The 14,866-nt window shown below is 39.5% G+C and overlaps 1 protein-coding gene across 1 annotated transcript; it reads left to right on the top strand.

Moving 5' to 3' along the window:
• LOC146325009 (dual specificity protein phosphatase 7-like) lies at positions 1-5,882 on the top strand. The gene is made up of 3 exons (XM_084720720.1): positions 1-729; positions 1,892-2,320; positions 4,181-5,882. Exons 1-3 carry the CDS (start codon positions 360-362, stop codon positions 4,489-4,491), a joined length of 1,110 nt encoding a protein of 369 aa, XP_084576846.1. The 5' UTR covers positions 1-359; the 3' UTR covers positions 4,492-5,882.
• The last annotated feature ends 8,984 nt before the right edge of the window (positions 5,883-14,866 follow it).

The following is a 14,866-nucleotide window of genomic DNA, read 5'->3' on the forward strand; positions in this document are numbered from 1 at the left end:
ACCCTCCCATGCATCGGAATGGTAAAACGAGAATGTGCATGGAGGACCCTGGTACGATGTGGAGTAGCTGAAGTTGTTGAAGACATTATTGGCTGTACTATATTGACATTTAAACTCGTGTGTCGTGCGTTAAAGTGTAAATAGGTCTCCATTAGCTGTAGGACAGGTCAGGACTCGCTGACTGATGGAAACAGAGAAGAGGAAAAAGGGGAAATCTCTTCGCTCAGGCAGCAGCAGAAGCGCCATGCACTGGCGGGGCAACATTTAACGCTTCTTTTTCCCGGCTGAAATGTAGTTGTCGTTCGGTGGACCATGTAGTAAGTGTTCGTGCTTGCATGTAGTATGATATTGAGTCAGATATGTCTAATGTGACGCCGAGTAAAAGCGTGGAATGGCTGCAACTCGAGTTAGAGTCCGGAGGCACTTCTCTGCTCCTGCTGGACTGCCGTTCACATGAGCTTTATGAATCATCCCACATAGAGACCGCCATAAACCTTGCCATACCGGGGCTGATGCTCCGGAGGTTCAAAAAGGGCAACATACCCATCCGGACTATCATCCCCAACCACGAGGATAAGGAGAAGTTCATAAGACGGTGTAAGACGGACACGGTGGTCCTGTACGATGAGTGCACGGTGGACTGGCAGGACTGTGGAGCTCCAGCGTCGGTTTTGGGTCTACTTCTTCAAAAACTGTGGGAAGACGGCTGTAAAGCGTATTACCTGGAAGGTGAGTAGTTTAGCTGTCGAATTAGCCCGCGAAACAACGAAGTGATACGTTCTTGGAAGGTGTGGGTAACGTTACTTTGTTACAATGTGTCTTTGATGGAGTTTAGAACGTTCGAAAACATCTAACTGACGTCGCTTTAGAATTTTATCGCTAGAATGTTCTTATTGGCAAATATCACGCCAGTTTTGACGCTATGTACGTCAAACTTTCAAGTCTTTTATGGAAGACGCGTTGCCAAATGGAGCAAAACTTTTTACTTGAAGATGTTATTAACTTTGAAATACCGACTTCAGATTTTTAAGAACGAGACTGTAACCGTAATCTGGACTCTTTCTGTGTTCAAACTTTGCAAACGTTAACGTTACCTCTGCGCTAACGTTCGTCCTGTGTTGTGGGTTTGCGGTTTGTAAGCTGTTCAGAAGTTTGTGTGTGTGTGTGTGTGTGTGTGTGTGTGTGTGTGTGTGTCACTGAGATTCTCAATTAAAATTCCAAAATGGCTGCGCCATGTTTTGCTCTAGCAGGAACAGGCATGCATTTCATGAATGGTCTTTTTGGGGGGAACTTGTGCTACTTCTTTACAGCTCTGCTTCAATGCCTTGTAACCTTTTTGCTTTTGAAAATATGAATAAAAGTATCAGTTTGTGTGATGTCTCTTTTATTTAAAGGGACAGTTCACTCCAAAATCAAAAATACATGTCTTCCCTCTGTTCTGTAGTGCTGTTTATCTATCAAGATTGTTTTGGTGTGGGTTATTGAAAGTTTTGGAGACAGTTGCCATGGAGACTTCTGCCTTTGTCATTAAAATATAAGAAAGTAACGTCCTTTTTCCAGAAATCATTACTTGGTCATAATCCACTGACTTTGTTGTGAGCAATTTCATGTAGGAACTACTTTATTTTTTATCATAGGAAGAAAGTAGTTCCTGTTGAGTTTTCATTTTTTTTTTTTTTTTGATGCTTTGAGCACCAAAAGCCATCTAACATTATATTAAAGTGAAGGCAAACATCTCTATAGCTCATATTTCCAAAAGTCAGCAACTCACACCTGAAATAGCACTACAGGTAAGAGGAAAACTATTTATTTTTGGTTGAACTGTCCTTTTAAGAATGATTCAACCCTTTTGATGCGACTTTGTTGATTTGTGTTTTTGGCTCTTGCCCAGGTGGATTTGTAAAGTTCCACACAGAGTACCCAGAGCACTGTGAGACCCTCCTGGACAGCTCCTGTCCCAGCTCTTCCCCTCCACCGCCCGTACTGGGTTTTGGAAACCTCCGGATCAGCTCAGATTGTTCAGACGGGGAATCCGATCGGGAGCCGGGCAGCGCCACTGAGTCTGAGGAGAGCCCCATCCCCAGCAACCAGCCTGCCTTCCCTGTCCAGATCCTACCCTACCTTTACCTGGGCTGTGCCAAAGACTCCACTAACCTAGATGTGCTGGGCCAGTACAACATCAAGTACATCCTGAACGTCACACCCAATCTCCCTAACATGTTTGAGCATGACGGCCACTTCAGGTACAAACAGATTCCCATTTCGGACCACTGGAGTCAGAACCTGTCTCAATTCTTCCCAGAGGCCATATCATTTATAGGTGAGTAGGTTGATGACAGGCTTTTTTTAAACTTAAAAGTCATGGACAGACTCACACTTCTCAGAAAATAAATGTGTTTGTAGTGTGTATATGTTTGGTTGTTTGTTTTGCCACAGTGAGTGTACCAAAGATAGTAACCACATGTGGGCTGGGCACCTTTTGTGAATGAGACTTAATCAAAAACATCCATGCTAATTATCTTTAATCATAATGTAATGCTAAATACCTATGAATAATTTATTGACAAAAATTACTTGTTGAGCTGGTGTGTGAACGTGTTTGTGGGACACGTGGGGTTTTTTGTCATATTTTCTGAAACCAAATGGTGGTTCTGCAAGATGTGATAACCTCTTTTGAAGGCTGCTGCCTGTTGTTGTGAAACAGTAGCACTAAATTTCTTTGATGCAAAGGAGCAGCACATTAATTTGCAACATAAATATATATTTTCCTGTTTTTGGTTCCACCACAACAGACTGTTTCAATTTCGCTTTTGATTCATTGCCTTTTGCCACGACAGCACCTGAAACCACAGCTTCTGACTTGTTTGTTTGGTGGTTGCAAGACTGTGTATCATGAACTAGTTTCCTAAGGGTTTAGAGGTAAAATGAGGAAGGAAATGTTGTTTCCACTCTCTAGGGTTGTGTTTGACTGCAGGGTTAGGCGTAATGTTGTTTAGTTGACAGTTGTTTGCTGGCTAGCTATCAAATGGGTTATTAGAGACACTGTTGTCTTTGTCAAACATTGTAGCACAGGGAAATATTAGTCAATAAAACTTATTTTGATTAATCACCAGGGTTTTGTATTTGTGCTGGAAAATCTTGAAAACACTTGAATTATAATGCAGTGTTTTAAGGTTTGAAAAGTGCTTGGACTTGCAATTATGTTACTTTCATAATATAGTGCTACCTGACTGAGTAGTTTGCTTTTTAGATGAAGAAATTAATTAAGTTGGATATTTGGTTGATTAGGATGCCAAGTCTACTTACAGACAGATGACACACTTCAAAACATTAAACTTTGTTGTGTTTTCATCAAATTTATCACCCTTCCTTAGAGTGCTGGCACAAAACATAATTTTGGTTGTTTATAGAACAATAGCATCTGATTTAATCTGTGAAATAATTTTATTTTTAATGTTTTTTTTATTATTTTGTTGTGGTGGAACAGAAAAATTACAAAGAGTCTTGAACATACAGATCACCGGAGGCAATACATACAGCTCATATGTTATCAGCAGCCAACTTTGTGTTTAGAGTTACATTGTGAAAAGTCTCAGGAAGGAAGAGAGGCATACAAAGACAACACTAACAGGACATCACATAAGGATCACATCGCATCCATATCCGTCTTGGTCCATCCAGTCCTCAAAGGGAATGAAAATAACTTCATTTTTGACATGTATTCAGTACAAATACAAAGCCAGTATAAACCCACTAAGCAAATAAATTGCAGAAAAGAAATTAAGAAAATGTGATGATACCATCAAACCGCAAAAAATTAAGGGAGGAATATAAAGCAAACATAAAAGCAAAGAAACTGGACAAAAATGAAAATATGATTAATACTGGTAGACCACAAATTTGTGTTACGAGAAAGAAAGAAAATGAAAAAATAATTATAATGCCAACTAATTCCTTTCTTCCTATGCGGTAAAATAATCATTTTAAGTATATGTTTATAAATAACCACATACACAGTTGTAAGGTGCTAGAAAAGTGTTTGAAAGTTCTTAAAAGTGCTTGAATTTGACTTTGGAAAAGGCGTAGGAAGGCTGAATGTAAAAATTCCAAGGATATGTTTGCTGCACTTGAATAGTCCTTGGAAAACTTGACTGACTGTAGTTTTCCCTTCCTCTCGCAGACGAGGCTCGGTCGAAGCAGTGCGGCATCCTGGTCCACTGCCTGGCCGGTATCAGCCGCTCGGTCACCGTCACCGTGGCCTACCTGATGCAGAGACTCAACCTCTCCCTCAACGACGCCTATGACTTTGTCAAGAGGAAGAAGTCCAACATTTCCCCAAACTTCAACTTCATGGGTCAGCTCCTGGACTTTGAGAGGACGCTGGGGCGGCACAGCCCCTGTGACAACCGTTCCACCAGCAAGGAGCAGCTCTTCTTCACCACGCCGACCAATCACAACGTCTTCCAGCTGGACACACTGGAGTCAACATGAGGATTGATCGCTCGTGGACAGCCTTTTTTGTTGTTTTTTTGCGGTGTCTCTGAGGTTTTCTGAGCCTGTCAGATGCCTAACTAGCTGACACAAGCAGTAAGTGAGCTACAGTATTTCTGCACCAAAACAAACTATATCAATCTGTTTAGAGGAACAGAGCAGACTCCACTGAATCCAGTCTAAATGCCTTAATACCTAACACAACGATGACTTCAGCTATCCACCATACATGGCATTAATCAATGGTCATGTACAGCCATAACAGCAGGACATTTCATAACTTTTATACTAAATCTACGACTGTTGTTTGACTGTTATTTGTTATTCACCAGCTGTAGAGTGGATGTTTATGTATTGCTTTGTATCAGTTATGATTATTGCCTTGATGGTCTAAAAATGGGTCTTTGGCCAATCAGAATGTTTTCTGGGGACCAATCCGAGATGTTTTGATGGTACTCTTGCTAGCTGAGGGAAATAAGCTACTTCAACGATCCGGCCTTGAATTATTGTCCAGTTTTTTTTTTCTTCTGATGACTGTAGGCAGCTCTCTTGCAGCAGAATGGAGTTACCACAGAGAGCTTTCTTTTTCAGTGCTTTCACCCAGAATACCTTCACTAATGTCTGGTGAACACCATAATGTTAAATAGTTATTGTTTAAATGGCCCCTTCAGTGAAATATCAAAGTTAAAACTTATTTTTCTTCTTCAGAAACACTCCTGTACATTCTGTTGCTCATAACTGCATTATTTGCATGTGATTATGTTCTATCAAGGACCTTGTTTTGTAACCTTTACGTCACTTTGACTGTTGTTGTTGTTGAGGCCTTGATCATACCTTAACATGTCAGTTACCAGGTCGAGGTATAGTGTATAGGACTGGCTTCTGCCACAATTGAAAGGAACATGTGTGTAAGTAATCAGTGTATAAAAGAATGGATGTTCTCCTTATTTTTAACTCCGACAGTCTTCAGTCTGCAGCTACTCCTTCTGTGGCACAATAATGTTAAGGGAAACATGATGTATAATTAGCTGTTCTCTTGTTGCCAGTCTCGTCTCAGAACAAATGAGTGAGTTGATGTATGAGAGAGGGAATGAAAGGAAATGTTTGACAAATGTGTTCTTACCTCACAGAGAGACATTTTCAGGGATTTTTATACAAAGGCATCTGTATCTTGTCTTGGCCTCTTAAAGTGCATCCAAGGGCTGTTTTGTTTGGTATGTTTGTAAAGATGTACATAAAATGTGGTTGTTTTGGGGGGACATTTTCTCAAAATCATGAAGGATGCGAATGTCACCCTATTTTGACCCTCATGTATAGTATATGTAAAGCTAAATGTCCAAGACATTCTGTACAAGTTTATACAACAAATATATTGTATATTTTTACTTGAATATCTTTTCTTTGTCTTTGTTCGGACTTTGGCTGAGTTTTTACTGGAAGTTGATTGCACACTTCCTTAAAACAAAAGTGGTTTTGCGGTTGAGTCAGGACCTAAGATTGCTCTGAGAAGTCAAAGAGTTTAAAGTAGTGCCTCCGTGCGGTCCGGCCCCGGGGCTCTAGGTGTGGTCAGATGTCCATTTTCTCTGCACTCTCGATGCCTGGCTTCCTGTCTCCCACAGGCTTTCTGACACAAAGACAAGTGACAGGGCCAGATCTGTCAATACCACAGTGCAGACACACCCACTAGCAGTCACTCAAACAGCGCTGAAAGGAAAGAGGAAGATGACACAGCATGTACTCTACCACAGATACAAGACTTCCGACAGCTCCTCTGCAGCTCAGGGACTGATAAAATTAAATAACAGTGTTGTTGTTGTAGCACTGTGTGTCCTAGCCTATGTTAAACATATCTGTAGTGTTTTATTGATGGTTTTTAACATTTATTAGCAAAAGTGCAATATCCTGTAAGGCCATTTTCCACTAAAAAAAAGAAATGAAAGTACACCAGTACAATGACGGTACCACTTTGAACATGGCTACCCTTATAAACAGTTTAGTAATTGGTTATAATTAGGTTATTAATTTGGTTGTAAACACTTTATAAATCATAAATAAGCTGTTAGAAGACATTAGATAAAAAGCCAACAGTGACCTGTTGCTTGCCAAATAGTGGGCCCATATTTGTCTGTGCTGATCAGCGTCAGATCTCATGGCTTACTTTGTCTTCTCAGCAGCATTTATACCTGTCAGCTTCATCACATACTTGTTGATAAGTTACAAGCATTTAACCACTGCCAGCAAATCTTAATAGGTAAAAAGTTTCATTCAGCAGTTAAAATTACCACATGCTTATTGTTAACCTTGACACTTTTTTTAACTTTACAATCCACCTCTCTTTAGCCAGTTATGAATGTTGGATTAGGAAGCTTAATTAGGACTAAGCAGTAATTGGATCTTGCTAAATAGTGAGCCTGCATCAATGTATGAAGAGTGCTATAATTGTGTATTAATGATTTATAAGGTGCCTACAATCCTATTAATAATGTAGTTAGAAACCATGTATGAGTCATTTATAAGGGCAATCTCATTGTGAAATTGTACTTTTTAATCTTATATCTAATAATTAAAAAATAATTCCTTAAGACAGAATCCTCTCTAATTGAGGGTCTGTGGTCTAACGTGCATCTACTGTGGGGGTCCTTGACATGAAATTTTGGAAACCCCTGTTGGAAGAATTTGATTGATTTGATGCCACTTTGGACTCTATATTTATTTTTGACATTTTATAGACTAGGTGATTAATCACTAAATCGTGAAAATTATCATGAGATTAATCAATAATGAAAAATGATCACTGTTGCAGATCTAATATCTACAGAGGGCACAGGTTTTCTTCCATGGAGGCCACCATGTTGCACTGCTGTTTCTACAATAGCCCAGAGCTGATAAACAAAAGGGTGAGGTGAGTTGTATTCAGTTGGTTGCAGTCTACAACCTCACCGCTTGACACAACTAAAGAAAGTATTTACACCAAAGTTAATATTAATCGATCACTATCAATTTTCTCTTAAGAAAACAGTGAATCTTAAAAAGAAATGTGGAGTAATTCTCATAATTTCAGGCAAAACAAGATTTGGCTGTTCACGAAGTGAATCAGAATCTAGTGGCAGAAATCATTTTTTCTCACTTTGACTTCTCACTCTGCGATTAGAATATTCAAAGTATGAACATTTACAACTTTCTGTGTTAAGTTGCTGCTGGAAGTTTTGTGAGTTGTCAGATTTATGGTTCCTTCAGGCTCCCTGAACGCTCCATTGGTTTGGTATTGTTTCTGCCTTGTTTGGGAGATTTATTCATACGTTCTTCACCAGATGACAGAAAGATGATGCAGTGAATTCCCTTCCCTGAAGAAATCATTTCATGAACAGAAGCCAAGCTTTCAAAGTCAGGGAAAAAAAATGGGTGGGGGAAACATTCTGTAGTTGATCTGTGCAGCAGTTCATGGTCCAATAACTGTCACTCTGTGGGATTTAATGACTTAAATACTGCTCTAAAACAGGTTTAGTTCCAGCTTGAGGGGCTGACATGACTGGAGAATATTGTAGCAGGCTAAAACTAAAATCTCCAACTTTCACAGCAGCAGTACAGCACATGATGAGACTTGCCTAGCAACACCTCGCATTTGTGATAATAAAAGCTGTTGAGTGATGGGTTTTCCAGCATGACTGAACCCGGCTGGCCACATACCTGCAGGGCAAACCTATGATTAGGTCTGAAAAGACACCCACGATAAGGCAGAGGCAATGGGTAGCTGCAATGCATGAAAGATAGGAGAGCACTGCCTGGGGATGATGGGAGCGAGAGCTATTAATCAGGTCTTATCTGCAACTGGCAACGTGCATTTACAGTATATCGGCAGCACTGTACAAGAGTAATGATTTATATATACACACACACACAACTTCGAATATCAGTTTTTATTGCTGTTGCATGGTCGAGATTTCAAACACAGTAGTTGTTCATGTGTGGGATTCCCTCACAGCTGCTTTTAATATATTTTGGCACCAACTCTTCCATGCCGAGTGTCTCACCTGAGAGTTAAGCATAGTCTTTTGCGTTCTGTAATTATAAATCATTTTGAGTGCTGCTGCTAACTTCAAAAGCAAGGTGTGGGGTCTTAACAGCTCCTGTTTTTCCCTCTGTTACTAAATTGCTCAAGAAAATCAGTAGGAAACTCACGCCTGCTCATGTAAATAGAAATTAAAGAGCGTATTGTGACCCTTTTAAGTAAAACCTTTGATGAGAAAAAACATTCCTACACTCAACAAAAATAAAAACAGCACTTTTGTTTTGCTCCCATTTTTTATGAGTTGAAAAAAATCCAAGATTTCTTCTATACACGAAAAAGTTTTATTTCTATCAAATTTTGTTCACAAATACTCAAATTTAATCTTGAAAAAAAAAGACTTTTAGGCACTGATATATGGCAATTGCACACAAGGCTATAGATACCATTTTTTTCCAGGATGACCAGCCCTACTCTGTCTCTGATCAGGGGCAGATTTAGTCGTTTTGTGGTCTAAGGCAAACACAGCCATGGTGCCCTCCACATCCCTCGTTCTCCCCCATTTTCAATCTTCAAATAAATAAGTCATAAGAGTAAGCTATAATTCATGATTTTAGGATGAATTTAGGAGTCTCACAGCCTCAGGTAAGAAGCTGCTCTGTAGTCTAGTGGTACAACAGTGGATACCTCTGTATCTCTTGCCAGACAGGGGCAGGGTGAACAGGCTATAGTTGGGTTTGGTATTGTCCTTCAGTATCCTTCAGCACTCTAAGGGTTGTGTACACCACAACAAGCTGTTTGTTTACATGATTTGGCTTCTGTCTTCCTGAATCATTCCCACAGATTAGCAGTGAGGTCGTGATATAATCCAAGTTTGTGGGGAGGCTGTTAGACATTCATGAATTAAGCATTATAATTGCCATTTTAAATTTACATTTACATCTATATTTATGCATTTAGCAGACGCCTTTATCCAAAGCGACTTACAAAAAGCCAAAGCGACTTACAAAAAGCATATTGATTTTTAGAAAGATGTAATTAATTAGTGAAAAATTACAAAAGAAAAAAAAAAGGTATTTGTAGTTCTTTGTGAAATAGCCACAGTTCAGCACCTAATAATTATATTTTTCAACATAAAACCGCACATCTTACAGTGGCCTTTTACTGTGACCACTGTAAAAGAAAAAATCATACAGGAATTTTGGTGGAATCCACAATTTATTTTCTCATCAACTTAATATGTATGCACTCATTTTATTTATTCAAATTAATTAAAATTAACATGGATTTTAACATATCTGTGAACAAAGTTTGAGAGGAGTTACCCTTCCCTGTGTTTAGAAGAAGTCTACTCATGAAAAATGGAAGCAAAAACAAAAGTGTTGCATTTATATATATATATTTTTTGACTATATGAAAAAAGGATGCTGCCTGTCCTGTGTGTGATTCACCAGCTTTTTTTTTTTTTGCTCTCACAGTATGTTTTGTGTGAGTATTTTTGTCCTGTTATGATCACCCATGAGGGGAAGCAGAGGCTAACACAGTGCTTACTCAGCAGTAGTTGCTGGGGAAGCAGATGTGCATGAGACTGACAGGATTTTAGCTCGGGGTGGGGGCTAGAGGGAGGGAGCGGGCATTTGTGTGTCTGTTTGCAAGCATGGTGTGTTTGTGTGTGTGTGTGCGTTTGTGTGGCTGAGCAGAAGCCAGTCAGAGCTGGTTCACACCTGCTGCGGTTATAAGAACATACTTAGCATACTGCATGACTGACAATAATTTCACAGCTGCTTCTGCCTCTGATGCACAATAACTGGAATAGTTCATTTATTCAGCTCAGCCTCGCTGAATATAGAGCCTCATTTTTAGATGAGGACCAATTCATCCCGTAGTCTCTGCAGAATTAATTAGTGTTTTGTATTTCCATAAAATAAAAGGCCCAATAGTTACAACGTCTCTGAAAGGGTCACTATTATCCTATTACAGATAAATGTTGGGCCATCCTGCTGTAAAAGCCAATCTCATCTGAATAACTGCCATCTTTACAGCAGGGATTTTTACTCCCAGCGCTCTCACTCTGTTTGTGCATAGCAGATGTTCAGGGCAGAGGAGAATAATCCTAATCTGAGTATTTTGCCGATTGCTGTCTCTGACATCATGTCACTGAAGAGGCAGTGACATCATGGTCCTCTGAGCCGTGCTGGCTTTATTTTTGTGAGACCGTATGGACAGAGACATAAGTGGAATACTATCTATGCTTCTTACCAGGGATGATCGTGAACAATTTAATTTCTTCAAAGTCGTTATCAGTACATGTTCACACAGAAACACGGAAATACCCTTTTGTCATGGTTTCATGGAGCTATGTATAACTATATTGGAATGGCATGTATTATCATGTCAGTGATTTCACCTCCTGTCATTTGATTCCCAGAATACTTGAATCACATTGAAGCCATTTGCAGAGCTTTCTACTTCCCCATATTTGTAATTGAGTAAGCATCGATCCAAAGTTAGACAGGCTCTCAGATATAGAGAGGAAGGAAACACTGAAAGTTTTTGGTTCACAGCAAGCTGCTGTTTAGAGCAAAAAAAAAAAGCTCTGATAAACTGTATGCTACCTGCACCAAACAGCAGACAGACAACGACAGCGACCAGCTGGTGAACATAATGGAGCATTTAGTAACCAAAGAGACAGATGTTTTCCTCAGTTTGTGGAGACCAAAAACAGAGCTAAATATGACTCATGATCGGTGTTAATGTTGCTCTACAGATCTGAAGTGTTACTAGGCAACTGTTTGCTAAATTTGTTATAACATCTTAAAAGGTAATATGTCAATGTTGTGTTTACATCCAAAATAAATTATTGCAAGTTTAAAGGACCAGTTGGATTTAGGGGCATTTAGTGATACAGTTGTAGATTACAACCAGTCATCCTTATATCCTTGTATAGGAGAACCTAGGGCCGCGAAATTCACAAAAAAAGTTAAAGGCTCAATCTCAAGCCATTTTGTATTTAATTTGGCCGCTCCAGGCTACTGTAGAAACAAGATGGTTACACTGAAACACAGAAACACTCTTTAGTCATAGTACCATGGAGCTATGTATAACTGTATTGGAATGGCATTTACTATCATGCCAGCGCTTTCACCTCCTGTTGTTGAGGATTGTCATTTGATTCCCAGAATCCTTGCATCATATCAAAGCCATTTGCAAAGCATTCTTCTTCACAATATTTGTAAGTGAATTAGCATAGGCTCTTACAGATATACTTAGGAAAGTCACATTCAAAGTGGTCGTTTTTCAACTGCAGCAATCAGTTGCTCTGATTAACTGTACACTAAGACCACCAAACAGCAGACGGACAAAGATAGCAACTAGCTGGTTAACATGTTGTAGCCAAAGAGCCAGATAGTTTCCTCAGGAGGTGGTGGAGACCAAAAACAGACCTTAACATGGCTCCTAATAAATGCTAATATTGCGCCATAGATCTGCAGGACGTGTAAGCAGGCAACTGTTAGATAAATTATGTTATATCAACTTAAAAGGTCAATACTAATATTAATTATTGTATGTTTAAAAATCCCGTAGCATTTAGTGGTGCAATTGTAGATTTTAATCAGCTGAACGCCGCTGATCTAACCCTCCCCCTCCAAATGCGTAGGAGAACCAACGGTAGCCACGAAATTCACAGTAAAAGCCCTGTTTTGTTTGGCCATTCTGGGTAACTGTAGAAACATGCCTGTTTCATTGAAACACAGAAATGCCCTTTTGTCATGGTTTCATGGAGCTATGTATAACTGTATTGGAATGTCATCTATTATCATGCCAGTGATTTCATCTGCCGTTGTTGGAGAGTGACATTTGATTCCCAGAATTCTTGAATCACTTGCAAAGATTTCTACTTCCCCATATTTGTAATGGAATAAGCATAGATCTAAAGTTAGAAAGAGCCTCACAGAGAGACATAGAAAGGAAGAACACATTCAGATGCTAAACTGTGGTTTAACAGCGGTACCACAACTAATTTTAACAAAATCCTTCAACTCATACACTGGTCCTATTCGCAGTACTCTCACCAGTGAAGATCCGCTGTTACGACATCTATCAAGTCATGCTAGACTTTCCGGCCATCTAACAGGAAGTATCTTATCTCTTCCAGGAACCCATTACAGATATACTATCTCTTCAAAACAGCTCTGACAACCCTCTTGACTAACTCTTGTGAAAGAAAGCTTTTCTGAGAGACATGTATGTCCTCTGACGAAGAAGAAAAGTGTTAGTTTTGGCAAGGAGAATAGTGGGTCATGTGTAAAGTAGAGCCACATGGAATACTAGTGGCAGAGCTAGGCAGCCATCTGTTAATACCAGAAGTCTCTCATTTCGTGGCCAATTTCACCATCCGGTGATGTACAGTAGCCTGTGCTCACCAAGCACCAAGAACAAAGTGATGTTTGTTTGCAGTTTAATCTGTGGCAAAGTGAATGAAAGGGAACATTCCTCGTGTTTTGCTAGACCCAACACAAAGTAAAGGTTATCTGTCTATCATGTGTTCCTGCTCGGGATCTCCGGAGGAGGAGGCCATGCTGGGAACGGTCTTGCTGTCTGGTATGCCATTCACACAAGGCCATATGTTGCTTACAGTACAGAATCGCGGAGTGAGCCAGAGCATGTCTGTGCCTCGGGATGTGCTTTGACAACATAAGTGACCAAATTAATGATGTCACAGCTCAGAGGACAGGACTTTCTGAGAGTCTGCCACTTAAAACAAACAAACTAATTATCACTCAATGGGCCTGCTGGAGAACATGTCGACAAATTTTGTTAAAATATCTCTTATTTCTCCAGCTAAACATACAGTTTACAGTGCCTTTAGTTAAAGCTGGGGTAGGCAGTTTATAAAGATCTTTTACCATAAAGTGGTCTCAGAGAAAAGTAGACCTCTGCTAGTCTTCTTGGCTCTCTTTTCTGACTTTTGAAAAGCTAGAAACTTTGGCCAATCAGGTAGGGGTGAGACTCAACAATCAACTCTTTTTGGGGAATCACTTCCCACACGTATCATCATTTTTTTTTTTACTAAAAACAACTGATCAGATTGCTGTATGTGCAAGAATTACAGCACAACTCCAGTTCGCCACAATTCTACAAAGATAAGGGTTTTCCAGTTTAATATTTTGTTTGGTTTTTTTGCCCTCAACTTGATGATTTTAGTTTGCTCTCACAGCTCTCATATCATTCATTTTCGGTTGTTTCCAGAAACAAGTCCTGACAAACTGTATTCCACCAGCACCAAACAGCAGATGGACGAAGTTAGCGACTAGCTGGTGAACACAGTGAAGCATTTAGTAGCCAAAGAGCCAGATATTTTTTTCAGGAGTTGGTAGAGACCAAAAGCAGACCTTAATACAACTCCCTAATGAATGCTAATATTGCTCAATAGATCTGCTGGAGGTGTATATAGGATATATATATAGTGTATATATATCTTCTCGTGGTTGGTCTCAATAATTTATGTAGGTCATATAGAGGCATCAGTAATACACTGAGTTGTTTCATAACCAGTTAAAAACTCCTTGCAGTAGCTTTAAGTATATGATCTGAATATTTCCACCACTTTACACACATACAAGTTTCCTCTCTGAACGTGGTAAAAATAGATAAACCCTCCAGTGGTGCATTAAAACCAAACAATCGCTGTTATTCATCTGAATCAATGAATAGTTATTGTGGAATTTGAGCGTTCTGTGTCTTGTAGTCTTGCTGTTCTATGGGCCATTATGGCCGGGCAGTCCAGAAACAGTACTTCAGTGTTCTCAGCACCAGAAGTGGGATGGAGCATCATGATACAATATTCTGTCTGTTCAAGTTTGATTTGCAGTCCTTCCACTCTCTCTTTGTCTAAAGCGTTCCACTTCCTCATTGTGTATTTATGGTAACAAAAACAACTTTGCTCTCCATTTGCTCTCCAAAAAGTAGGCACTCATTTAAGTTTATGTATTTATTCAGAATCAAGATGATAATTCAGTGTTTTTTATTGGTTTCTGGAGACAGGACGGCAAAATAAAATCATCATTTTACCCTTAAGAGCCAAACTATTAATAGCACAAAACATCAAACATTTGGAAATCACTATCACATGACTGAAAAATAATAATAACTATTAATCCAGAGATTTTCAAAGCATATATTTATACATTTTATTCCATTGTGAATGAGAAGTTTCCAGAAATTAGACCATGATATTCAGCATTGGAAGACTTCCAACACCATGTGATGTAGAGAAGCAAGAAAAACAGGAATCCTCTAAACCCGAAAGCCTGCTGGCTTCAAACCAGGTCTGCATGTGTGGGCGGCAGAGAGATGGTATGAGTAGTT

Source organism: Lutjanus erythropterus, chromosome 6 (assembly GCF_056507025.1).
Source record: "Lutjanus erythropterus isolate fLutEry1 chromosome 6, fLutEry1.hap2, whole genome shotgun sequence".
In the NCBI taxonomy this organism is placed as follows: Eukaryota; Metazoa; Chordata; class Actinopteri; order Lutjaniformes; family Lutjanidae; genus Lutjanus; species Lutjanus erythropterus.

Coding starts and splice junctions, on each gene's coding strand:
- LOC146325009 (XM_084720720.1), top strand. CDS start 360: ATGTCTAATGTGACGCCGAGTAAAAGCGTGGAATGGCTGCAACTCGAG. Junction 730..1,891: donor TAAAGCGTATTACCTGGAAG/GTGAGTAGTTTA, acceptor GCTCTTGCCCAG/GTGGATTTGTAAAGTTCCAC. Junction 2,321..4,180: donor AGAGGCCATATCATTTATAG/GTGAGTAGGTTG, acceptor TTCCTCTCGCAG/ACGAGGCTCGGTCGAAGCAG.